General features: G+C 45.3%; 1 protein-coding gene across 3 annotated transcripts in view; it reads left to right on the top strand.

Annotated features, from left to right (window-relative positions):
• Positions 1-975: 975 nt before the first annotated feature.
• The window catches only part of AKAP8 (A-kinase anchoring protein 8), a 1,455,819-nt gene continuing 1,429,247 nt past the window's right edge, over positions 976-27,547 (top strand). For 2 of the 3 annotated variants that reach the window (XM_069603890.1, XM_069603889.1), the window contains exon 1: positions 976-1,130. In XM_069603890.1, the coding sequence (XP_069459991.1) occupies positions 1,112-1,130 (19 nt within the window). In that variant the 5' untranslated portion in view covers positions 976-1,111. The remainder of the gene's footprint in view (positions 1,131-27,547) is intronic. The other variant, XM_069603892.1, reaches the window with a different exon arrangement.

Here is a 27,547-nt window from a genome sequence, read left to right as displayed (position 1 = left end):
AGTTATGCTCAATCAGGAGGAGCGGCAAGGCCTGGCTGTATTCTCTGGCCTGGCTCCGCTTCTGACGCGGTTCTCACGCTCCTTGCGGTTCGCGCGCAAACTCTTGCGAGACCTCAGGAGATGAGTCTCCACAGACTCCATGGGGATTTTGGGCAGATGAGCTGTAAATCTGTGGGGAAATGTGCTTTAAGTGGATGTACCTATTGCATCATATTGGAGGCAAATCCTCCACTGAAGGGTAAACTCAGAATTCAGTGGGGTAGTAAAAACAGGGGTAATTAAAAATGGTGGATATTCCGTTGCTGCCCAAAAATTGTCGGTAATGAAATTACCATCTTTTTTACTGCACTGCCGATCTCGTAATGAGGATGCATCATTGGATTTCCTGTGCATTCATTGCACCACCTTTGAATATAAGAATTTGCATGTTTTCAATCCCAAATTTCAATCCAATATGCATAACATAATTGAAATGTTATTCCTTTCTGATTCAAAACATTAACCACTCCTTAAAATGTACATTGTAAAGTACATTAGAAAGTAATTGAGTTTACATATTTTCTTCAATTGTAATAGATATTTATTGGATATCTGTCTACGGTCTTGGGCCCTTTATGCAATATTTATTGATAGGCATTGCGTGTGCATGTTGTGTATTTACTATATACTTTCGGTAACATTTACTGCCAAATATGTATTATATATGGTTATATATATGAGATTATTAGATAATTAAAAATTAATTTAAAAATAAATCGGAAGAGGACCTCAGACTACAGAGTTGTAATAGAAGAAAAAAACGGTTTGGCTAATATGTGAACTAGTCGCTGTTAACAGGCACGTTGTCACTTTTCTGTGTTCACTAGGGAGCTATGGACAAGAATTGCTCTCTATCGCAATTCTCATTGGTCTAAGCAACATCGGTTTACAACCTATGATTTGAATGGCGGCTCCTAGTGGCCAATAGTGAAGGAAACAGTTTCTGGCAAGATAGAGGGCAGACGCACAGAGGCGTTGTAGATTGTCGTGCGTGGATACGCAGCAGTGCTGCGCGTGCGCAGTAAGGACGGCAGGATTTCGTGCGGCAACAAGGAAGGAAAATAAGGCAAACATGGAGCAGGGGTATGTAGGTGAGTGTGTGTAACGCCACTGTCGGCAGAGGACAACCTAATTCAGCACCTTCCTTGGAGCGGGGGAACTGGTTTTGAGATTCACATTGGGTGTGCGCATAACGAGAAATTGTACTTCGGTCCACCCCTGCTAATGGATAAAGTCCAATGAGGTAGTGCTGTGATTGGGCCACAGTTCAGTCATTCACACGTGTTTTGGGTTGCAGTTGCTTATTGGCTGTGTTACTCTGATCGTTTCCGTCCGCCCCTTTTTTATTTTTGTACTGGCTGCTTCAATACGGCCCAGTGACCACTCGTGTTGTATCTTAATGACCTCTGCTGCTCGCTACTCCCATGTTCCTTCTAGCTGTAGTTAATATATACTTTATTTTCTCCTTCAGGCAACCCAGCGTGCCTGGTGGCATTGAATAAAGCTCTGCTGAGTCCACTACCTTTAACGTTTGCGGAGCTCGCGCACAGTTGCAGCGCTCACAAAACGGAAAGATATTAGCCTTGCACTCTTAGGGGAGGCGGTTGACGTTCGTCTCGAGACCTATATACACATCAGGTTTCTTTTTGGCGCACAGCCCCCGCCCCTCGAATATTCTATATAGTTTAAATGTTTTATGTACGTGGGATTGAGGAACTGTAAAAAATTAAGTCAGAATGCTTTGCATCATGGTACAACGTCTTTCAGCTGAGACGTAGCGCGTGTTTTATTTGGTGCATGTTAAATAAAACAAGTGCCATGTCTCAGCAGAAAGACGTTGTACCATGATGCAAACCAATGAGCTAACCCGAGAGTGGCGGTAATAAATCACGTCCTCCACTCATGGAAAGCCGTTATTTACGGCATAATTTAATTTACTGTATTCGGTATTTATAATGCGCAGCAAAGGTGTTTCACGGTGCAACAAGACAAAAGGGGGACAAGGGTGAAGGAAAAACAAAAAAAAAGTGTACTACTAGGCCTTATATCATTCGGATTGTGCAAGTGCAGTAACAAGAAGTGTGAGTGGTGGGTGGAGTGCTGGTCAGGGCAGAAAGGGGGCCCATGGGTTAGGCGAGTGCCAAGGGGAGTCCAGGTGGACAAGTACTAAGGGAATGCAGAGTGTGCAGGGGAAAGAAGGTCCACGTGTTAATGTTAAAGGATATTTGTACTGAACTATCGCCACCGGAGTGGTCCCCTGGTACGAAGGACGGGGCTGGAAGGGCTCAATGGGGCCAGCCAGGATATTACAGGGGGAGGGAGCCCGAAAGGGCAAGTTCAGGTTGGGAGATGGTCAGGGGAGACCGGGTAGACCGGTCGAGGAGGGCCTGGTGCCCTGGCAGCCGGTCAAAAAGAGGCAGAGGGGAACATTAGCAGAGGAGGGGTAGAGGGAAGGAGGAAGAGAAAAGGGGGGGTCTTGAGAAGCTTCCGTAACTTAAGAAGATCTGGCTCAAGTCTAAGACGTGCAGCGAGGTAATTTCCAAGGGAGGCACCTGCAGAGGACACAGATCTACCCCCCAATCTGCTTGTAAAAGTGTCTTGATCTGCAGAGAGTGGGAGTTAGAAGAACGAAGCGCTCTAGCAGGGAGGTATTTAGGGATAGAGAGTTGGATTTAGCGGGGCCCTATGCCCTGAACGCCTTGTGGATGATGCAGAGGGTCTTAAACTTGATCCTCGCAGCAACTGGGAGCCAGTGGAGAGATTTTAGTGCTGATGAGATATTATCCCTATTCTGGATTAGTTGAAGGGGCCAAAGTGAGGAATCGGGCAGATTGAGGAAGAGGCTGTTGCAGTAGTCCAGCCTGGAGAGATAAAGAACTATGGAGACATTGAGTTTTTGGGGGAAGGTGAGGAAAGAGAATGCCTCTGTGGAGGTGTAGCTGAAAGTGGGTCTTCTCAGCAAGGTCCGTGAGAGAAAGAGAGGGAGAAGTCAAAAATGATACCAAGGTTTTTTGACTCGCAGCAGGGTGAGTGGAGGGTGCCCATGGAGGGCAGCCATAGAGTAGGAGGGAGCTGGGGCCCCAATGAGAAGGATCTCAGTCTTATTGGCATTAAGGCAGAGATTGTTGGCACTGATCCTTTCCAACCACTTCATGTTTGTGTCTGGCAGGAACTGTATACTAAAGCCAGAACACCCTTTCTGCACCAGCCAAAACAGGCATTCGTTAATGGTACCCTGGGAGTTACTGTTAAACTCCACTGCACATGTTTCCATATTATAAATATAGCATTTCTTACACTTTTGCACCGCTTTTCTAGTTTAATGAAAGTTAAAGAAAACTTTCTTATATCAGAAAAGTGGCAGTCTTTTAAGAGATGCTCACAATGCCACTGTAGCACATGTCTCGCCACAACAAGAGATTTTAGCAGCTTCTGTTGCTGGAAAGCACAACATTTCCCCTACAATGTTTTCACCCATCTCAGAATGATGGTGCTGGAAATTGGAGGACATAATGTTGGCTTTCCATGCTATATTTAGCACAAGTTCAGAATCGAGCCCTTGGACTACTAGAAGATGTTTGCATCACCTAACACTGTTTTATGCAGCAGAGCCCTTTTGAAGTAGCTTTTTAGGAACTGTTGTTTCTTTGTTGTGCAAAGAAAGGCAACACACGTATAAATGACATCACAGTAGTGAGGCTGGTCAACACAGGGATATTTGGGATACCTAAGGCCCCAGGCATTAACTGCATTTAAGGCGTGCTTATTATTTTCATTTATGTTTACATTTATAGCATCGCACAAAACTCTGAGGCATCTAGGCGCTAGTTCCAGTACAAGGGCAGTAGAACAGTCCACCATGTAGGACTGAACATGACCGTTTGAAACAGAAGCAGAATTCTACTAGAGTCGAAGTAGGTTGCAGGTAAAGTCCATCATTAGGCAAAAATCCGTTCAAGTACAGAGTCTGGCGAAGCCTCACCTCATAGTGCTAGGGGCTAATCTTAGGTGTGCAAACAGGAATAATGGGCAAAAATCAGTGACTAAGGGCTGGTACACAACAGGTAACTGTAGGGACTAATGATGCCATGAGGCATTATGATGGTTGCAATAACGAACGTTTACAGTTGGGTTATTGCATGATAATTTTTTTTGTATTTTATTAGGGTTTATGTAAAGCACTTTGGATTAAAGCACTTTATAAGGATGAAAAGAGTACATAACAAGCATTAACAACAATGAATCAAGTATCAGAAAACAGTAATTAGAACAATATGGTATTACATGAATGGAATGGGACAGTGGTGGGAGAGGTAGTAAAAATGTAGGAGGCGATGTAGGACCGTCGTGAAAGAAACAGCACAGGTGTTATGATGGTGATTGGAGGGGGTAAGGGTTCAGAGAAGTGCGAAAGCAGGAATAGGAGGAGATGGAACGGATGGGGAGGGAGAGACGGTGCCAGTGGAAAGGGGCAAGAAGTTGAAAAGATCTGAGGCGGGATGGGGCACAGGGGAGGAGAGGAGAGGAGAGGTGAGAAGGAAGAGATCGGCAGAACGAAGTGGACGAGGGGGAGTATCGAAAGTGAGGAGAGAGGAAAGGTAAGGTGGGGCGAGACCATAGAGGGATTTAAAGACAAGGCAGAAGAAGTTGAATTTGAGATGGGAGTGAAAGGAGAGCCAGCTTACAGAGGCGAGAGAAGAGGAGATGTGATCGTGAGGAGAGAGAAGGCCGAGCAAGCGGATAGCGGAGTGGTAGATGGATTTAAGAGGGGATAGGTGACTGGAGGGGAGATCGAAGAATAGAGAGGAGCAGTAGAAGAATCCAGAGAAGACGAGGGAGGAAATTAGGAGTTTAATAGCATGTAAGGGACGAACTTGACAAATGTAATAGAGGTGGAAGCGGCAAGAGCGAGCAGTGAGGGAGATGTGGTGGCAGAGGGAGAGGTTGGAGTTGATGTGATGCCAAGATTGCGGGTGTGGGGAGAAATGCGGAGTTGGGAAGAGGAAAAGAGAATGTGAGGAGGAGGGGAGAGGGGAACAGAGTGTTAGCTGGTAAGAAAAGGACTTTAGTTTTGTCATCATTTAAAGTAAGAAAGTGGAAGGATATCCAAGATTTGACAGCGGAAAGATAGGAAGAGAGCTTGAAATGGATGTTGGGGAGAGGGAAGAAAAGGAAAGGAAGAGCTGGGTATCATCGGCATAGAAAGTGATATATACCAAAGGAGGAGCTGATCGGAGCTAGGAAGGAAGTGTAGAGTCAGAAGAGAAAGAGGCCAAGGACAGAACCTTGGGGGACGCCGTGGTTAAGAGGATAGGAAGGGGAGGTGCTACCACCCCAGGAGACTGAAAAGGTGTGGTTGGAAAGGTAGGAGACGAGCAAATTGAGGACAAAGTCTCTGAAGCCAAAAGATGAGAGGGTGTTGAGTAGAGGATGATCGACAGTGTCAAAGGCAGCTGAAAGATTGAGAAAAATGAGAATGGAGGAGTGTTTTGAGTAGCGGGCAGATAGGAGCGAGTTGAGGACAGAGGTGAGCGCAGTTTCTGTAGAGTGGAGAGGGCGGAACCCAGATTGAGTAGGGGGGAGAAGAGAGTGGGTAGAAACGAAGGAGGAGACTTGAGCATAGATGATACGTTCAAGGAGTTTAGAAGGAAAGGGAACTGGGGCGAAAGTTGGAGAAGAGGTGGGGGTTGGCAGATGATGGCTTTTTCAGGATAAGGAGGATAGTAGCATGCTTGAAGGAAGAAGGAAAGGTAGAAGTGGTTAGACAAGTGTTGAAAAAGGAGGTGTGCTAGGGAATGAGGAGGGGGTAGATTTTAGGAATGAGGGACGTGGGAATGGGGTCAGAGGGAGAGGCAGTAGGGTGAGTTTTAGATAAGAGGAGGGACACCTGATTGGGTGACAGTAGTAAAGGTGGACATGGGAGAGGGAGGAAGTGAAGCGGGAGAGTAGGAAGGAGAGTCGAGAATGTCTTGTCGAAGGTTGAGAGCTTTGTTTGAAAAGAAGTTGGCAAAATCAGTGGCAGGGAGAGGAAAGGCAATGGAGTGATCAGTGGTAGAGGGAGAGAGAAGACGAGTTAGAGTTTGGAAAATTCAGCGAGGATGGGAGGATTGGGAGTGGAGTAAGTCGGAGAAGTACGTTTGTTTGGCAGAATGAAGACAGCTATCGAAGAAGGTATGATAGAAGTAGTAGGAAGATTGGTTAGAAGGGGAGGAGTGTTTTAACCACTGTCGTTCAAGGCGTCTGAGAAGGCGACGCATGGAGGAGAGTTCAGAAGAGAGCCAAGGTTGGGCAGGTTTGCGGGGTGGGGAAGGAGAGAGAGACGGTGGAGAAGATCAAGAGTAGAATTGAGGGTAGTGGTTAAGGTAGTAGATGCGTCATTGGCCGAGCGAGAGGAGAAATTGGGGAGGGGAAGAGGAGCAGGAGGCAACGAAGAGAGAGGGGCCAAAGGTGCATAGATCACGTCGATAAAAGGGGGTGATGGGAGGGAGGGAGGAGAGGGAGGGGGAAAGAGGGCGCCGGAGAGTAAGGAGTGGTCAGAGAGATGATTGGGAGGAAATCGGAGAAGCAGTGAATGATTAGGTAAAGATGAGATCAAGAGTGGAGCCAGAAAGGTGGGTAGGTGGGGAAGGAAGAGGAGTAAGAAGGTAAGAGTCAAGAATAGATAAGAGAGGGGAAAAGGGTGGGTTGGACGAAAGGTGGAGGTTAAAGTCGCCCAGTAAGATTAAAAGGGTAGGGCTAGGGGAGATGAGGCTGAGGAGATGATCAATGTCCTCGTAGAAGGAACCAAGGGGGCCAGGAGGACAGTAAATAATAATCAAAGATATGGCATGCGGGGAGTTAAGATTTTGTACATGAACTCAAAAGAGGGGAGGACTGGGAGAGGAGAGAGACAGGGAGAAGGAAGACAGTTGGGACGAAAGAGAAGGCCAATGCCACCACCTCAGCCTGAGGGTCGAGGAACATGGGCGAAAGGGGAGGAGGAAGAAGTGAGGGATGGTGGAACAGAACTATTGTGAGGGGAGGGATCCATGTTTCGGTGATACAGAGGAAGTGAAGGTTGAGGCGTAAGAATAGGTGAAGGATAGCAGTGGTTTTGTTGAAAATTGATCTGGTGGTCCAAACCGCGATGGAGTTGGGTTGGGTGCAAGCTAGTTGTGGGTAAATGAGGTTGCAACCTCTGATTGATGTGTTGGGGTGGTGAATAGGGTGGGAGTGAGGGGGTGAAGGAAAGTGAAAGGAGGAGATGGCCATGATGACAAGACAGAGTGATGAGGGGGGGCTGGGTAGAGGAATGGGGGAGGAGGGAAAAGGGGCGGGATTGATTGGAGGTGTGAAGCATAACAGAGAGCACAGGCCTGTGGGAGTACTTAAATAAGGAAGGTGAGGCAGTGTAATAGTGATAGGGGGGAGAGGGATCCACAGATGATGGTAGAGAGGTCAGGTGGATGGAGGTGGTTGCTCCGGTGTAGGAAATGGTTCAATTCCGAGCTGCAAGAATGGATATGACTTGAATGCCTGGCAATGTTTTGCTTTTCCAGGAGAGAAAGTAGGGCTTGTCTCGTCTGTTGGGAACAGACGGGGTGCAGTGGAAATGCCGGGGAATGGTGAGATAGTATAAGTACAGTGGCAGGATGCGCCTGCTGGAAAAGCCGCTTCCAAGCTGTTGGGGGCTACATCAGCAGGGTAAGTGATAGAGGAGTCAGGAGGGCGGTGTTTCAACAAGCGGAAGGTAGTCTTTGCTGTTGTAATTACTGAACACAGGTCCTTGAATATCCAGCACGGAAGAACCTCTAGACGCATAGCTTGGAAGGCCACATGGTTGGGGTCCTTCCTGGCCCTGACAGGCCTGGACATGTGTTTCTCCGGCCCTTAAATGGTGACCCTTTGAGGGAGGCTGGCATTGCCTGCTGGATTACAGGGCCGACATGATCAGGAGAATATTGTCCAATCTGCTGATGTTTGAGGTGGCACATCCGCTGCACAGAGCGAGGTGGAGTTGACTATCCCCACAGCGGCCATTTTACAAAAGGAGCCGATGCTCTGAAAAAGTCCAGTGCTAGCCCTCAGAGTCCTGCCTTAGTACTGCAAACCCAAAGGCCAGCTGGTGATGTTTCAGGGGAAGGGCTGCGGGCTGCTAGAACAGCAGATGCCCGGACAGGTGTTTATCCGGTCCTTTGCGGGAGACCGGCATCGCCTGCGGCTCCCAAGGGCGACCTGGGCGTTAGTGGCATGATATTTGTCAGCACTGGCTACGGTATAGGGACCACTTTACTCTATTGCTGACATAAACAAGCGATGCAGTTAAAGAAGAACATCTGGTGCAACAAATGATGAATAACCACAATGTACCTCTTGTTTATTGGGGATTTCATTGCCGGGTGTGTACTTCAATAAACTGTTGAAACATTGAGCTAGTTCCTACAATTATCTTATTTTTATAAGATACATAGCTTAATCAAAAATATTGAGAGCCTGTTCCCAGTTTCTCTTTTTTTCCCAATTGTGTTGTACCCAACTCAAAAGGAGAGCGCAGCTGTCGCAATTGTAGCCATGAGTGACTTTGTAGACGTTTCAGCATGCTCTATATAAATGGTTAATATTGTTATTATATATGGGTGTATACATTTTTGTAGTGGCTACATTTATCTCCTTTATTTTCTTTTACTGCGATATTGTGGATGTCTATTCTATATTGCTGAGTTCTTGTTTTGTTTTTATTGATTAAATGTTGTTTACGGTAAAATGTTTACTGAAAATCAACAATACATTTTTTATTTTTTTTAAATGATATACATTGCATCACTTTAATCTGTTCAAAGGATTCAGGGATGCTTCTCTTTGTGTAGTGCCCATCTAAAATATTCACTTTTAGATAAAAACCAATTTTGTTAGCTGAGGCACATTGAATTAATGCGAATTGGCCAGGATGTCCTCTTTGATTCAAATGGAGAAGCTCAGGTTTTAGCCCAGAGTTTCTAGATGTACAGTTTGTAGTTCAGGCAGTAAACTACATCTGCTTCCGATATTCGTTTTACATCAATGTAAAATGTTCTCTGCATAGTTGCTTTCAAAAGCTATGCTCCTATCGGTTCAAAGATGACTTGTAAAACATCAAACCACAAGGTAAATCAACATGGCCATACAAGAAATGTATATTTATTTTATTTATAAAGTGCTAAAACAAGAGCACACAGGCATGGTAGCGCTAGACAAGAACAAACAACAAGAAACCCAGGCTCGGGGCCAAAGAGATAGGACAGTCAGTAGTTGAATGGGGAGAGGATTCAACCAAATAGACAGTTTTCAGACTACGCTTGAAACCTAGAAGCAAAGAACATGCTCTTGGGTCTCGTGGTAGGGCGTTGCATCATCTTGGGGTGGCGTATGGAAAAGATCCCTTGGTCACAAGTGAAAGTTTGGACCTTGGTATTTGCAAAAGGCTTAAGTTCTATCTAAGCGTTCTAAACCAAGAGAGTCTGCTAGATACATAACCCAGACCTTTTCCCTAAAGGCAGTTGTGTGTGATACACCCTGGCTGAAAGATGATTCATCTGTCAGTGTAGAGCCCTAATGGCAGCAGACACATGGTCAGATCTACGCAAACCCTCTACAACGCGAACTGTGTTGTTTTGAATAACCTCAAGGCGTGAATTAATTTTCAAAAATTGATTAGAAGAGTTTGCTAATTACAGGTTTTGATTAGCAAACAAAAATTTGATTAGCAATTTTGTGCTGATATTGTTAATGTCACCAGAAGTTATTTGTACCCAAGACATGAAATGAGTAACAATACAGCAGTTGTGTATCGCTGAAATGAGACATTGTATTCGACCCATATCACTGGAAGACAAATTTAAAATGCGGTTGCTGTAAAATGGTGCATAACCCACTTTGTTTGGCACACTGCTGCTACCCAGAGGCCAGCTATGGACAATGGAATGTTTATTTAACATTTAATGCAAACAAAGTAAATGTTAAATAAGTTTCAAACTTCTCTTGCAAATGCTAGTGGCCCTTTATAAAATCTACTCCACTATGCGAGTGGGCGAAAAGACTTTGCAAGCCATAGGTGAGTGTCTGTAAAATGTAAATGGTTAGCTGCTTGAGTGGACACAAATAAGTGAATATGATACAAAAAAAAGCTCAGAAAGCAGGATGGCCAGCTGTCGTATGCAGGTGGTAATATAATATACTCCTAAAGCAAAGCAAGCTCTGGAGGATAACTACAGTGTTTGGTAGTGCAGTAGAACTGTAGATGTACAGACTGGAGGGAACTATGAATCACTACTTTGCGTAGCTATTCATTATGTAAGAGGAAAGAAAGATAACCAGGGTGGATTGCTTAGCAGGCAGAGAACTGGGCAAACTAGTTGTAATATTGTAGTCTGTGGTCATCGCACTTCAGTGTACCTGGTATAAAGCAACAGCGTGATCATATACAATGTCAAGGAGTATGGGTTTGCTCATTTGTTAAGCACCAGTTAAAAGGTGATTGCAACCTGCAGGTTACATAACTAGGTTTGCCATCAAAAGCAGTTGATCATGTGATCATGTACATTTTCAAAAGTGTTCACTCGTCAATATGATGCATCTTCCACAACAAAATGAAATAGTTGTCACTATGAAATTTAGAGTAACCTTAATGTTACTGTAAAGCATGAGATGTCTTTTCTGACAGGATATAGAAAGTTTAATAAAAGTATCGTCCCAGTTACTTCAGGTTTGCAATTATTTGAAAAATAAAAATGCTTGCCTTGCACTCCCACACACCATGCCTTTTGGCCCTGAAGAGTGCAGGAGATGATTACTACTGCACTTTCTCTCCATTAGCTCTAGGGGTGTACCGAACTTCGGCTTCGAGTATGTATTCGGCCGAAGTTCGGTGGAGAATCACATATTCGGCTTCGGCCAAACACATACTTGTTTCTCCACTCCAAGTTACAAGTGTGTGGGCTGCAGCTGTCTCTGTCTCTGCAGTCAGCTGTGCGCGGATTTTGTTCCTGTGAGTCTCTGCCGGAGCCCCTCCTTCCCGTCCACATGCTGCAGGTCTCTCCCTCCCGCCTGTGCCATCTCTCTCTCTCCGCGCGGCATCTCTTCTTCCCACCCCCTCGTTCCAGCTCTCCCCCCTCATTATGATGTCAGTACATAGAAAGCAGCAGTAGAGGGAGGGCGCTCAGGCTTAACCCTCTGCAACCCGAGCCTGATGCTCGCATCGAAACTCTCCACCGAATCCAAAGCTACACCCCTTCCCTACCCAGGCACCGGAGGTTGTGAAAAAAAGTGCGCAGTGCCTCTGCTGGAACGCGCCCCCAAGCAGGTACACTTCACAGCATTCTTTCAGTCACACATACCCCCATTGCCTGTATTGTTTGTTTTACATCTTCTGTAACATTCGCCCGCGAACGTTAGTGTGACAAACCTGAGTGTTCACGGCTCATTTCCAGTGAACGTTTTGTAAAGTGCATGTTGAAGGTGTGTGGCTGGTTGGGGCTTTTATTGTTTGTTTTTATTTATCCCCGTGTCACTTGCAAATAAGATTTCACTTCAGGGTGTGTGCGAGGTTATGCATAGGGGTGACACAATCTTGAGGCAGAGAGTTCCGGCTATTGCACTAGCCTGCAAGATTTACTAGAATGTGTCCTCCGAGTACCATCGTAATGATGTTGCAGTCTTTTTAAATGTTCACGTGAACATTTTGTTAGACGACTGTTGTCTATTAGATGACAATTGAAAATCCAACATCCTTTGGCCGTTTTGAATTGTCGACCTTAGGACTTTGATTTTTGCTGTGACAGACGTGCCTTTATCCTGAGAGAGCTCCAGAAAGCACACATGGGGACAATCACTGAATGCCCGCATAGACGCATAGAAATTGCCTAGCAGCTCAAACCTCTCTGGGCCTTTGAGATGCGCAGCTCCCCTTCCACCATTAACGACACACACAAGCATACCAGAGGGAGACTGCTCTCTGCATTTCAAAGGCAGCAGAGCTGGGAGGGGGCCATCCAAAATGCAAATGCAGATTAGCAGCCTTCCCCACTCCCACAACCCCAAAGCGGCACTTACTGGCCTTAATGGGTGCCTGTGTGAAAGGCACGGAGCACCTTCCCTTCGATGGGCCGATTCTGCTTTTTGGAAAGGCTCACTGCTCATCGCCCCTTTAAAGACCCAATGGCTGTATGTAAAGAAGACCTTGATCAGGCCTTTGTGCTTGCTGGCCAATTCCACACACTTTCCAACAACTCCAATGCCTTTTCTTCACTGTATGGCTGCAATATCATAGTCGGGCTCTATACATTTTAAATAAATAAATAAAGGAACCAACCTGCTTTTAGTTTTAGCCAAGCTTATCCTTACCTGTAGGGATTTGGAACAACCTCGAAGTGACATCTTCTGTAGACAGCAAAGAAAAGAAAGGCAATAACGCATGGATGTGCATATTTAAAAGTGTTTTTTTCAATTTACAAAGTGTTTTTCCTGTCTACATAACTTTATTTATTACAAAGGCCACTATTCGGTTCAGTATTCGGCTTCGGCTGAATACTTGCAGAACTATTCGGTCTCTGGCCGAATACTTAAATCTGGTATTTCGGTACACTCCTAATTAGCACTTAAAGAAGTGATCAGAGAAAAGAGGAGGGAGAGATCACCGAGGGCAAGGGAAGAATGCAGGGCGAGGTGTGCTTTCATTGAAGAGGCCAACGTCAATAGCTTACTTTGATACACAAGTGTCCATTTGATTAGCAAACCTACAGAATTGCATATCAAATTTCTATGTGACACTTCTTATTTTATGCCTTGAACCTGTAAGTGAGTAATTTTGCCCCTACCAATACTCTGAAGGAAGCTGACACAATAGCCCATTTGTGCCTCAATGATTGCACAAGCGAGAGTAGTGCAGTTGATATTGTTAATGAAAGGTCTCAATTGTGCTAGTAATTTAAGATCATATGAAGTTCCAGAGACTAGGCTGTTGATGTATGCCTTCATATTAAGCTCTGAGTCTAAAATTACTCCCAATGTCTTGACCTTGGGCAAAGTAATAATAGTACAATCTGCAATATTAAGGAACTGGTACGCAGCACCCAGTTTATGAAGCTAGGGTGCTGTGCCTGTGATCAGAAGCTCAGTCTTAGCATTGTTCAGTGTCAACCCGTTATCTGCAATCCAATTTTGAACAAGATTATACATGGTGTTGCTAGTGATGGTGTCCTTACTGTGATAACCTGATAGTGGAATAAGACACTGTGTCATCTGTGTAGTTTGCATACACTACGCCTTCTGCATCCAACATTTCAAAGAGGGCAGTGTGAAGATGTTAAATAGAGTTGGAGACATGCAGGACTCCTGAGGGACTCTGCATGTCACCAAACAATCATCTGCCATGGCCCCCTCATGATAGACCTTTGCTTTATGATCAGATAGAAAGGATTTGGTCTAGTTGACTGCATCGGGAGAGGAGGAGGCTGAATTACGCAGTCTGGACAGGAGTATTGAATGGTCCACTAAGTCAAAAGCACCTGAGAAATCTAAAAGCATCAGAAGTGCTGTGTTAACCTTTTCCCAGAAGTGCAAGATGTTCACCTTAAGGTCCAATAATGTGGACTCTGTACTGTGGGCATTCCTGAAGCCTGACTGCTTCTGAATTAGTATATTATGTGTACCTAGAAAATCTTGAATCTGTAGGTGGGCTACTTTGTCTAGGATTTTCAGCAAAAAAGGGTGTATTGGTGATAGGACGATGGTCAAGCGATGGCTTATTAAGTAGGGGGACAAAGCTTTCCTGGAAAGAGGTATTCACAAATGTAGTAATCTATGAATAATGTCCTATCTCGTAACCTGTATCCACGAGAAATGCTAGCCATCCTAATTGATGTGAATATAACACTCAATGATTCTATGCAAAGAAGAAATTATTAGAGTACCACTGGTGTAATACTCTAGAGGAAGTAAAAAAGTATAACTCTGATAGCGAATATGCCCGATTCACTAAAAAAAAAGAATGCACCGATATAGGTATCTCGTCTTTTCCGTGTAATCGCACCAGGAATTTCTATGTGCGGTTTAAATTCAACCAATATCACACAAGGGAAAGGACTGGATATTGGAATAAGGCTAAGGATGACGAGATCATCCTTGGGTTCCGTTTTCAATCTTGTAATGAACCTATGGAAACATTGAAACACTTAGTGTTATTTTGCCCTCATTTTAAAACTGTGAGAACCAATTTGCTAATGAAATTTGCTCACATTGAATTTGAGGACTCTTTGGGCTAGAATGATGAATGGAAACTATCGGCCCTTGATTTTTGCTCTAGTTTGGTTTTTAAGACACCTAGAAAATGAATTGGAAAATACTTGTTGTAATTATGAACTATGTGTCGCATTTAGGTGTTCTTTTGTTTTATTTACTATGATAATTGTTTTTATATATGCATGGATACAAACATGATTGTCTTATATACTGCATATGAACTTAATTTTTATGAGAATTGTTTAATTATGGATTTTTTTTCTCTGTAAACGTTCTTTTATGAACCATTGACAAAAACAAAAGAAATATAGTAATCGGTGTTGCCAGCTGAGGGGCTCAGGTTCTCCTGAACACAAAAGTTGGAAATGGATTTACTTGAAATGCGCCATCAAAATTTGCTAGTCACCAACAAAAATGATATATCTTTAACTCTGTTGAAAGACGTGTTAAAAAAATAATGGCGAAGATTAAAGACTACTAGCGGAGGTCGCGCGTGGAGCTTTAGCAATCTTAAAAAGAGAACAGGTGACAAGAGTAAAGATTGACCGCTCGTGCTTGGACGTGTTACAAGCCCAAACGGAAAGACAAAAGTCTTGTACGGAAACAGAGGAACGAGCCCCGTGGGACATATTAGTTCGAAGTCTTCACCTAACTAGCCTAACGACAGTGATCCGAGTGATAGTTCCTACCGATTACTGGGCGTGTGCCCCATCTTAATAAATGAAGAGGCGGTGCACCAGTGAACAGGTGACCGCACATTTGGCATCAGAGACGGCCAGGGATGACCTCCCTCGACCCACTGAAAAGTCCTCTGGCTCATTACAACAGGCAATACCATCGACTTCGGCAAATGCAGATTCCCCAGATGAGAATCTCCCAACAATGCCGAAACCTACTTGATATTTGAGAAGAAAAATAAAATACATACTGCCCAAAATCGACGAAATGCAAAAGAAAACCAAAAACATGCCTAAACAAAAAAAACATGAATGCTAAGTACTCATGTAAATTCTTGAGACATCTCAAATCTTTAAATGTAACAATTCAAAATATTAAGCAAAAGACTCTTGGCCCTCCTAGTGAAGATCTGGTAATAGCTAAACATTCTGAAGCCAAAGATGGCAAGATTGACAATTGCAGAAACCAACCTATACTGGAGAATGAAGACGAGATAACCACAGAGGATTTGATTGACATGTTAACCTATAACAGCATTGAGGAGTAGGAGGAGGAGGAGGAGGAAGCGAAGGTGTCGCCTTTCGATGAAAAGGTCAATCTGTGCTCTGATGTGGAGACTGACGTGGAAGAGCTACCACAGCCGAAAGAGGATGTGGCTGACCCCAAAAGTGCGAAGTGAGTTTGTTTCCTGTCACCTTCGCCTAAGAAATATATGATATCAAATAATATGGCTAATCCATGAAATTGCGAACGAGAGGACTTCTGCACAATAGAAGATCGCAGAAATAAATTGTAGCGAGACGTGAAATAGTAACCCAAGAACGCCTAAGCAAACAGACTCCCTCTGAGACAAATCACTCTAGAAGTTCAGTGAGAGAGCTTTCGTTTAAAGAGCATTCTAGATCTCCAAATAAACATAAATCAGATGATGCTGAGCTCAGTGAAAATAAAATTGGAGAATGGACAACCGCACGATGGATGAAAATCTGTGTATGAACTCGCTCAAGAATTCCAAGAAAGACTATGGGCCTCATTACAAGTGAGGCGGAACGGGTTAATGGGACCCGCTAAAGGAGGCGGACCCGTTAAACCCGTTCCGCCTCGTTACAAGGTCCCCTCGCGGGACCCGGTAAGTAACGCCTGGTCAAACCAGGCGTGCTTACCGGGTCCTGCGAGCGGAAGAGGGAGCAAACAACGGGCCGCTCGTAATCGGCCCTTTGTTTGCTCCCTCCCCCATTCCCATTCAGCCTTATAGGGGCTGGAATGGGAATGGGGAAGGTCCGGGCCCGGGTTCCTGGAGGGAGGAATTACCGGGCCCTCCGAACTCAGAATGGCCCGGTAATTCCCCATTCTGGGAACCCAGACCCGATTTTGGCGGCAGCCATACCGCCAAAATCGTAACGAGGTCCTATGTATATTATCTACTCTTGAAACGAGTTAGAAAATCTGGAGAAGGGCTAATCTTAAATGGGTACAAAGCTTTACAATTACTCTATCATGTCCCAGCCCTGAAGTCCATAAAGTCGAATTCATCCATGAGTACATCCATGACCGAGTTGTACTCCAAATCCATTTGTGACTTTATATTGGAGTGTGAACGTGAAATCTATAAAGCAGGCTTTCGAATGTTAGAAGTGAACAACACGGAAGCTGATTTACCAAACCAAGCACATTCTGTTGAAAGGGCATTGCAAACCATGAATTGGACTAATAAAAAATAAAAAGTGAAATGGCAGAATAACCCAGAGAAAATGAGAAGAAACTTGGAGGACTGCCATACAGAGAGTGAATCGGAAGAGGGTCCATCTAGCTACTCATGGGAATCTATGAGAAAACAAATAAAAATAACCTTCCAATCCAGCAACGTAGATTCAAATGGTAACCGCAACCGTAAAGGACTTTGGTAAAAACACAAACCCTATGACACCTGGAGCTGGGTAGCGGAAACCTTGAATACCAAACTTGAAAGCTAATGCCCAGTTATTCAGTCGCCAATCACATTTGGAACTTGGAATACAAGGGGCTTTGGCCACCTGTTACATACGTCTTCTAACGTCTTGCAATCCTGCAATATTCTATGTTTGCAAGAGACTTGGCTGTCAACACCGCCATGCATTGATGGATGTGAAATTGTGATAAATCCGGCCATATTACAGAGGAAAGCTAGACCGATGTCTGGACTAATCACCTTGGTCAAGCAGGATAGTGGCTTGCAAATAAAAAACTCACACAATCCATCACCTTGCGTTCAACTGTCTGCGCTTGAAACAAACATCATTAATGTATATTGGAACCACCAAGCAAATGGGGGCATATCCTTTGTGGACGAGATCTGCGAACACCTGGATAGTATTTTATGTAAACACCCGAATCCTAACATCTTACTTTGTGGAGACCGAAACATCGCCGTAATTGGAACAAAATTGCAGTTAAGGCCCAAAAAGAACATCAAAAAGGCCTTGGAACTCCTGAAAAACACATGGATGGGAGAAATGGATGCCAGAAGCATGTACTTAATGAACGGAAATGTACAAGGTGACATACCCCCTATGACAACGTGGGAATGAGGAAATGAACACTCTATCCTTGATTACTTCTTTGTTTCAGAAACCATTGCCAAATAAATTGACCTAACCGTCATTAAGAAGACGCCTCAAAGCGACCACAACTTGGTGAAGATTATTTGTAGACCAGAAAGTCTTAATCATACAGAAATATGGGAGCATGATGTAAATCTGGAACCAGGTCAAATTGTTTGAGACTGGACAGTACGAAAATCACCAACATGACTTCCATACACGGGACAAATAATTTGAAAACAAAAAATGACATTGAATATTGTTCCCTTTTAGAGATCTATATGGAACGAAGCCATGGGTCTAAAAAAATTCAAGAAACATTTATACGATCCTGAAATTGTCATAAAGAAAAGAGAATTGCGAAAAAGCATCAGAAACATGATGAAAAACCATAATGTAAATCAAATTCTTTAATAAAAATATTTGTTGGGTTTTGAAATACATAATATTATAGCATCAATTGTTCCTGTTAAGGTTCCCGTACCTGCACCTCCCAAGCCCCAACTTTAAAAAGAACTAGTCACAAAGCATCGTTCTCAAGGTTGTAGGTTCCCAGGTCAGGGTCGATGAAAATGTGAGGTGGCGTTCATTTGACTTTTCAGTGTTTCTTGGTCATTTCGACTTATTTTATCTGATAATGTGCTTTCAAGGAGGCCTGTCATCCGGAGAGGTGAACAGTTCCTGTACTATTGTGGGATGTTTTAACCCACTAGTCCATGCCTTGCAACATTACTGTGCACTGCGTGCATCAGGAACATCAGAATGATCCCCGGAAAGCATTATGCGCGCTAAAAATCACCCAGAAGTGCGCAGGAAAACCTGAAAAATAGGCCGCCAATCCACTTTTGCCTATGTCAGTGGTAAAGCAGGAGACCACTGCCAAACCCGACCATTTGGCTGCCAACAGAGGAAAATGAAACTATTTGAGAAAAAGCAGTCCTGCATGGCAAGAGAAACGCAGATCTGCTTGAAAATCTGTTTTTCTTGGCTTTTAAATTTGCAAAAATTATGGTTCCCAAACCTCACAAAAGATCCAACCTCCTTGTTGGGTGTTAAACATCACTTTACTTCAAGAATCCACCTGTACAATGTCATCAGAAGTACATTTATCAGAAGAAAATCTACATCGGAGGATGCTTGCTTGGAAAAATATGTTTAAAAATGGGCGCAATACCGCTGCTCGCCTATGTCAGAAGTTGATGATTTACTTATAGTGTCATTTAAACTTCTACATTAAGATCTAAGATGGACAAGAACTCCTGTCAAAAGCAATAGAGGTGGATACAATTCAAAACTGTTTTAAAAAGGCTGGAATTAAGAGATTGTGGATATATTTGTAAAAATGTAATTTGTATTTTAGGACACGACTATTTAAACACTGTTTTAAAAGTGAGTAAAGTTAGCAACACTGAACTTCAAAGACATTCCACACCTTCTACCCAACAAAGGAATCTTTTCCCCTGTGCTCTGCTGAGGATCTGACCGGCAGGAGTGAAAGGAACTAGGAGGGGGGCTTTGGCCTGTTGCTCTGAGTGGAGACAAAGGACCCCCTTGAACTGAAAGGAAATGCTAATTTGGGGCGTCAATAGAAACCAGCCCTGGCAGGAACAAGCTCAGGTTGCATCTCTGGCTCAGACAGGCCTTGGAGGCGGGCCCAGACTGAGATGTGGATTTTAAACTGGAGAAAATATATGTTTGAGGAAAAGACTTATAGAAAATTGTGCCAAACTGGCAAAAATATGAATTTAGAAGTTATTAAAATGAAAAAGTTGCTCACAAGTAGAAACTACACTGGAATTTGTGTGATTTTTCAGAGACTGAACCACGAAAATGTTGATATTGTAGCAATTGTGATTATGCTAGAAATATGAAAATTTACAGGAATATGCCCAGATGATATGTGCATGTATGTAAGAAAATTGGTACAGAACTGACACTGAGTAACCGACCAAAAGCGCGAAAACTCATTTGTGAACCGAAGTTCTCCAGAAGATGGGATTTTGACAGACACGTGCCTTCATCTGTAATGTAAATATGTAATATTAGCAAGTTTGGGATATTGGAATGTTTTTTATGAAAAATAGATTTTCTGGTTAGATACAAAGGGGAGTTTTTTCTCCCTGGACCATAAACATGACACACTGTTTCCTTGTCGAATCAGGAGAGAGGGAATACTCGGACCAATCAGTTTCCTAGAGGGTGGGCTTAGTATAATCAGCCTCCCCACCCCCTTGGGAAATACATAAATGGGGACTGTTGAGGGCACAGAGACACACAGACATTCACCTATCAACTGATCGACTGGCAAAGCGCTCTGCAGGAAGAACCCATATCCAGACTCCAGAACCCATATCCAGACTCCAGAATCCTGAAGCAAAAGGCCCAATCCAAAAAGCTGAACCCTTCTCATCTGGTCTTTAGAATCTTGCAACCTGATTTTTAACCCCAAACTTCCACAGTGCCCAACCAATTCAACAGCCTGACTGTGCTGTTTTGGCTGCTTCTTGCCAAGAACCCTTCCTAGAACCCAGAGATCCAAACCAGTAGAGCAGAGCTTTATCCAGAACCAACCCGTCAGATCCAGTCCAGGAGGCCGTGCAGACCAGAGTGCCTTGCTGAGAGCAGAACCAAGCGCCTGAGACCTGTCTGGTGGCGAGCGAATTCCAGCCAGACCTTTGATCATCAGACCATCAAAAATTGTTAAAGCACACCAGGAGGGTGGAAGAGGCTCTAGCAGGAAAGTACCAGGCCAGGACTCGGGAGGTAACTCTCCTGCAGAAATGACTGGCCCAGTACTCAAAGACAACCCAGGAAGCACAGAGAAAATGAGGGTCTCTGTGAGAACAATGACAGGCTCCACAGGCAGGTAGCCATGCGAGAGAGACTGATAGAGACTAGTAAGGCCGTGATTGAAGAACAGAAAGCTCGGGTTCTTGCATGGCAACAGGGAGCAGGGGCTGATAGAGATGAGGTTCGCTGGGAAAGGAAAATGCCCGAGCATAACCTCAGGAACCCTAGTACCAGAGGCCTTCATCTCTCCCAGTCCTTGGACTCAATCACCCCCATGTCCACTTGCGCACATGAGCCCAGGGCCACGGGGATGGCAGATTTCAATCCAATGAGCATCTGGGTATGGGTACCCAAGCACTGTGAAATTTAGTGGGGAACCCCATGAGAGTAGGCCCACTAAGGGCATCTTGAAAACCTCTGTCCAGCTAGGTAGGACAGTGGGGGAGGTACCAATAAAATCCTGGGAGCAAGGAGGAATCAGAAGACTCCTCTGAGCGCCCCAGGACACAGGAGACTAGCTCCCCACATTCTGCTAGCCATTGCCAGGCTCGCAGAATCCGGGAGAACCTAGAACACCAGACGGGCACCTCTGGGAGCAGTGCCTCTGAGTCAGAGGAGGATTGGACCATGGTGCCCCGAACGAAGAAGGCCAATAAGGCAGGAAGGGCCTTGCTTAAGGACTCCTTAAAAAAAATCAAGGCAATAAGGAGCGTCATCACGCCTTATCATAAGAACGCCAAATATTCTGTATGGGAGCACTTGGAGCTCTTTGAGCAGATGATGGAAACTTTCCATTTGAAAGACAGCAGTAGCTGCATTCAGTATGTGAAATGGACCTTCTCACCAGAATACTCCAGTTTCTTTGCGGGGCTGGAGTACCAAAATCATTCTAGATGGTCCACCTATAGGGCGGCCATCTTGAAGCATTTTTCGGTACATAGAAATCCTCAGGAGGCTCGCAAGGCAGCCTACAACTTGCAATGTCGGGAGGACAGCAAAGAATTTGTCAATACTTTTTTCCACGCTCTACCAAAGAACATCATGACCCAGCTAGTGAGAGATTTTCATGAGAAAAGATCACTAGACTGGGTCATTGAACAGGCCACACGAATCTATGAGGTGCAAAAGCCCATAGAAAGCAAGAATAATCCTAAAAGCCCCAAACCAACCAACACCCCTGCTGCTGCGAAGATGGCAGAGGTGAAGGTTGCCCCCATTTTAGATTTGGAGGTGGGGAGGGGGGGGCTAAAAACCCGCCTGCACAAAATCTGAGAAATCCCAAGCCCAGAAGGCCCTAGGGCCAGTCGCAGGCAGGGAGCCAAGGATGTAGTCCCACAAATGGGATCCCTCACTCCCCTGACTACATAAGTCCCCGCTACAAGGGGAACAGACCCATCCTGGGTTGTGTGTGGATTCCTCCAGCCCAGGGGGGGGGTCCAACCAGGCACCGGCTAACCCAGGGAACTTCCCTCCTCCTTTCCCCCAGGAAGGCAGAAATGCCCCAAATCCTGGACAGGAACTTTTTCCCCAGGTACCCACAAAACTTTCAACCCCAGAACAATCCATCCTTCTTTCCCCACTTTCCTGAGCCCAGACAACCTAATCCGGGAGAGGGGAGGACAAGGGTGGAGGGGTACCCAAATCTTCCAAACCCGGGGTATTATCAGAGAAGGGATAGCTGCCCTTCACGGGATCAGCCCAGGGGAGACAACAGGACTCCGTATCAGCCTGAGCGGGTCTCACAGCTAGAGTGCCAGGTCCAAAACATGGCACAGGATCTGGGTTGCATGCTAAGGGCTGAGGGCTCAACATAACCCTCAGATGAGCATGCCGGCACAGAATGCCTCCAACTCAGGTCCTGGTGCTCCAGAACAATGACGGGACAGAACCCCCGACAACCCACCGGTTCCCAGGGAGAAGGCACAAGGGGAAGGGGGGTGTAAAGCCTTGGAGGACGCTTCCTTCCCCACTTGTAAAAAGCCCCTGGAAACCCAGGAAGCGGAACAAAAATCTCCTGCCACTGAAAGTCTGCCACCCAAGGAGCAGAGGGGGGTAGGAGAAACAAAGAACCCAAACAGACCTATACCTCCGCCACAAAATGGATCTTCCAATTTGAAGGAGAGGGATCCTCCGAGGATCCTGGGAAAAGGATCTTCTCCTTCAGAGATGGGGGAACTCCTCCCAAAGAGAAATGGGTCCCAAAGGATTCAAATCCAGACTGGGTAGATGTGGGAACTGAGCTAGCGCCGCCCATCATCCAACCCCAGAACCAACAACATGAAAATCTCCTGGTTGAAACCCATCCTAGTGACTGCCTCCAAAAAGTGGGGGCGGGGGCAGCCCAGCACCAGAAGCTGGGGAACTCAAAACTTCTCCCATCTCTAGTTGCCACCTTTCTTTTCAGATTCCCTAGACGCCGAACAGAATTCTGCCCAAATCTCTTCTCTATCAGTGTCCAAAACGAGAAAACTAACCCACCAGTTGTCCAAAAATGTACATTATCTGTGCCCCCTTGCGGAGAAGGAGGGAAGATTCTATGCCCCGGTACAAATACAGGGGCAGGGTACAATTTTGGCACTGGTGGACACTGGATCCCAAGCTACCCTTCTGTCCAAAAAGGCCTTTGATAAACTGAATTCAGGAAGGGGGGAGAATTATCAAATTCCTCTCGCCCCTCTTCCTGAACAACTTCAGAACTTTGATGGGAAGGAAATTCATGTCGAGGGGACTGCGGATTTGGACATTAAAATTGGGCGACACAAGGTGAAACACCCGGTCATAGTTGTGACTCCAGAGGGCACCCCTTGTTTACTAGGGAATGACCTCCTGTGAAGGTTGTCACCCCTAATAGACTGCGTAAACAAGGTCATCTGGACCCAGACTAGCCGACCGATAAAATTAAAACAGAGTGTCAACCATGTTAGTTTAAACCGCACCTGCCACATGGTTGAACAAAAATCTGAACAAGTAAAATTTCTCTTCCAGAACAACCAAATTCCAGACGTGACAGCAATAGCAGTAGGACAACAAACTGGTGATGGGGGGGGGGGTCCTCTCTATTTCTGAAAATCAACCTTCCTTCCAGTCTAAGGTGGTATTCCACACTGGAAGGAAACACTCTGAAATTCTTTACCAATCCACAATCGGATATTCCCACTCCTATAGTCCAGAAAGATGAGAAATCAGCTCAAAGCTTGGCTGATATTCTGCAAATTGGAGAGCAGTTGTTCATCCCTGTTCAGTTAAATGAAGGGAAGGACTCTGTTCTCGCCCAAGTGTTTGTGAACAACGGTAAGAGCTTCATCAGCGAAGCCATGTTCCGCCAACTCCCAAAAGATCAAGCCATTCCCACATTCAAACTGATAGACACATGGGAAATGGATCTGGAAACACCCAAATCCAAACATCTCCTGCCAAGCAGGTGTATGCTCAAAATCTCCAGAGGCAACAAGAGCATAGTCCATAATTGTATCGCTTTGCCATTAGTTTGGACCTAATAAACTTCAAAGCTTGGTCCCGATTAGCGGATAATCCCATGGACTTTGATAATCCGGAGAAAGCATTTAGGTCGGCTCAACTGCTGCCTTATGCAGTTGAAATTCAGATTGGAGAGGAAGTCACCATCCCAGAAAGGACCCAACAATTCTCCCTGGAAGTGAGAGTTAAGAGGACAGAAATTGAAAAACCCTGATGCCTATATTCATTTAAATGCTTCTCTCCAACAGCAAGGGTTGGGGGTAAACCCAACACCACTAGTCAATATAGAACATGACACCATTCCGATAGAGGTGGATAACAGCGACTTAAAGAGTATCACTCTAGCCGCAGGCACCATTATTGGAATGGCGGTTGATGACCGACATTTTTCCATAGATTTAGGTAATGAACTTTTAGGACCAATCCCCAAGGACTGTTTTGATAGTGATGACAACACAACACCAGACAGGATCTATACCCGGCATGGGGGGGAACTTCCTAGTGTACACTTCCTGCCCTTATGGTAAGGAAGATGTGACCTGTGACTTTAGGAGGGATGAGGTGATTTTCCTGGTCCATGAGGACTGCCTTCCCCACCTGAAGCCACCAGTCCAAATCAGCACTGTGACCAGGGACTTCTCCACCCAGCTGGAGGAGGCCGCTGAGATAGCGAAACCAGAAGTGTTTCCAGGCTTCAGGCAGATGGTTGAAGAGAGAGTCAACCTAGCTGATGCCTGTGAGACTCTGGAGCAGAAGCAAAAGCTGAAACAAGTTTTCTTGGATTTTCAAGATCTCTTTGCAGTGGACTCATATGACTGTGGTTGCACCGACATCCACACAACAATTCCCATGGACCCTGGCATGACTCCAGTGTTTGTGAAGCAATATCGCTTGCCTCTCGCATCAATGGAGTCCTTACTGAAATAATTAAGAACCTTCCCGTAGGATAATCCGTCCAGTCCACAGCACCTTCAATAATCCGGTCCTGGGGATATTGAAGCCAAACGGCTAGTGGAGACTCTGCACCGACCTTGGGGAGCTCAACAAATGGGTCCATACTTCCCGATGGCCTCTTCCCTACATTGACCAAGGGCTGGCCCAGATCCAGGGGTCACAGGTATTCACTGCAATAGACCTGACCAATGGGTACTGGACTGTGCCTGTCAGTAGGGAGGACCAAATTCCAGCTGGCCTTTACCTTTGGGGGGCAGCAGTACACATGGACCCAGACTCCCTTCGGATACATCTACTCCGGCAATGAATTCAACATTTTTCTACATAAGGCCATTCCCGACCTGGGTGAGGGGGGTAGCCTGGCCTATGTAGATGATGTTCTCATCAAAAGTTCAACTGTGGAGGAACACATAGCAGAGATCCGTTATGTTCTGACGCAGTTGAGGGCCGCCAGAGCAAAACTTTCCTTTCAAAAGGCACAGTGGTGTAGAACCTGTGTCAATTTCTTGGGGCATGAGATTACTCCTCAGGGTCTCTGTCCCCAGGAAAAGAAAGTGGAAGCACTCTAGAAATTGAAAGACCCCACAACTCTACGGGAACTAAGGAGCTACTTGGACTGACTAATTACAGTAGAAAGTTAATTGAGGACTATGCAGAGATCACAAGACCCCTGGTTCATCTTTTGAAGGGGGGTCAAGTGGGAGTGGGGTCCAGAACAAGCCGAGGCAGTAAGACAACTCAAAAGAAGTGTCTCACAAGCGCCTTGCCTAGCTTACCCTGTCAAAAACAAGGAGTTCTTCTTGGAGACGGGGTTCTTTAATACATGCTTGACTGCAGTATTATACCAAAAGCATGACAAGGTCAATAAAGTAATCTCCTATGCGAGTACAACTTTATCCTCTGTGGAGGAAAAATTCAACGATTGTGAGAAGGCACTCCTGGCAACGGTGTGGGCATTGAAGAATTACCACCCGTTTATCCAGGGGGGGAACACCTCATAGTGGAGACTCCACACCACCCTCTGCAATATCTCCAAAGTGACATTATCCGGGCCGGAAATGTGAGTAATTCCCGAATTACTTCCTGGATTCTGTCAATGCAAGGCTTTCCTGTGGAGGTCAGATATGGCCAAAACAAGAGTCCCCTCGCGCAAGGTCTGGCTGATTTGCATGATTGTGCCAGAGAAAAGAGGACGAAAGTCTAAAAATCAAGGATAACATTGAGGCATACCTCAATTCCCCACACAAAGTCTTTGAAGAAGACAAGTGTGAGGGAATGCCCACTGTCTATGTGGATGGATGCTCTTACCATGTTGACAACAACGGGGAAAAAGAACTTGTGGCCAGCATAGGGAATGCATGGGTGAATGAGACCCCAGAACTCTCCGCTGGGTACAAGATTGGTCCTCGAAGTAGTCAAGTGGCCTAGTTGATGGCTGTGCATCAAGCCATCCTCACTGCTGTCCAACATCAACTCCACGAACTGGTCATAATCACAGATTCGGATTATGTACGGAACGGGTTCGTGGAGCACCTGGTTAACCGGAAAAACGGAAGGCATGTTATGTGCTAATAATAAACTCTTGAAACATGGGAAATTAATTCAAAATATTGATGATCTGGTCACCTCGAATGGGATGACCATTTACTGGAAAAAGATCAAGGGTCATTCCAAAGTAGAGGGACCAGACAAAATTGGAAATGACCTAGCTGATCAGCTGGCCAAAACCGGAGCCATCCAAGGGGGATCTACTAGAGATCGAGGTCCTGTTGGGGGAAATCCAGGTCACTGCTATCACCAGGTCCCAGACAAAGGCTCACAATGAACTCTCAACTACACAATGGAGTAAGGAGACCCCAGATGCTGATTTGATTACGGCTCAAAAAGGGGATCCAATAATTGGTAAGTTTTATCAACACATTGAGGACCCTGAGAACTTTTCCCTGACGGATACCGATTACATTGGGAAAGAGGACCTCAGAGTGTTGATGAAATGTCCAAAAATGTTCCGAATCCAAGATGGTTTGTTGGTCAGGAGATCCCTAGCTGGCCATGATCAGTGGGTGGTCCCTACCTCATTCCCAAGCCAAGTCCCACCCATGATGCGGCCACAGCCGGTCATAGGGGGTTTCATACAACACTTGAAATCTTGAGAGGTTGCATACTGGCCACACATGGGGCAGGACCTCGACCAATATTTGAAGGGGTGTCTTGTGTGTGCACAATTTCAGCCAACATCCCTCACACACCGTGCGCCTCTCCAAAAGAGGTGGAATGACACTGCCATGGTCAGATTTACAAGTCTATTTCGTCGGGCCAGTGATTGGCTCCTCTAGGGGAAACAAGTACATGTTGACCGTGACATGCTTGTTTACTAAATGGGTGGAATGTCTCCCGCAGCTGCCCTGATGATCAACCACATCTTTTTGTGTTTTGGACTACCCCAAAGGATCCAGTCAGACCGAGGTAGCCATTTCACCAGCGAAGTAATGACAAAGATGTGGGAGATACTTGGGGTCAAAAGGAAGCTACACATTGCTTACCGGATAGCCTCTAGTGGTGTAGTAGAGAGATACAACAAAACAATTGTGAGCATATTAAAAAAGGTTTGTGGCAGATTCTGGGCCAAGTTGGGATATTTGATTACCTCTTGTACTAATGGCCATCAGATCTACCCCTTCATCGGCAACTAAAATGTCACCGTTTTAGCGGATGACTGGACGCAGGATGGTGCTTCCCCAGCATCTGCTGTAAAGAACCCAAGAGCAAACATTGAT

Source organism: Ambystoma mexicanum, chromosome 3q (genome assembly GCF_040938575.1).
Source record: "Ambystoma mexicanum isolate Mex_15411 chromosome 3q, UKY_AmexF1_1, whole genome shotgun sequence".
Lineage (NCBI taxonomy): Eukaryota > Metazoa > Chordata > Amphibia > Caudata > Ambystomatidae > Ambystoma > Ambystoma mexicanum.
This window is presented reverse-complemented; position numbering and strand designations above follow the sequence as displayed.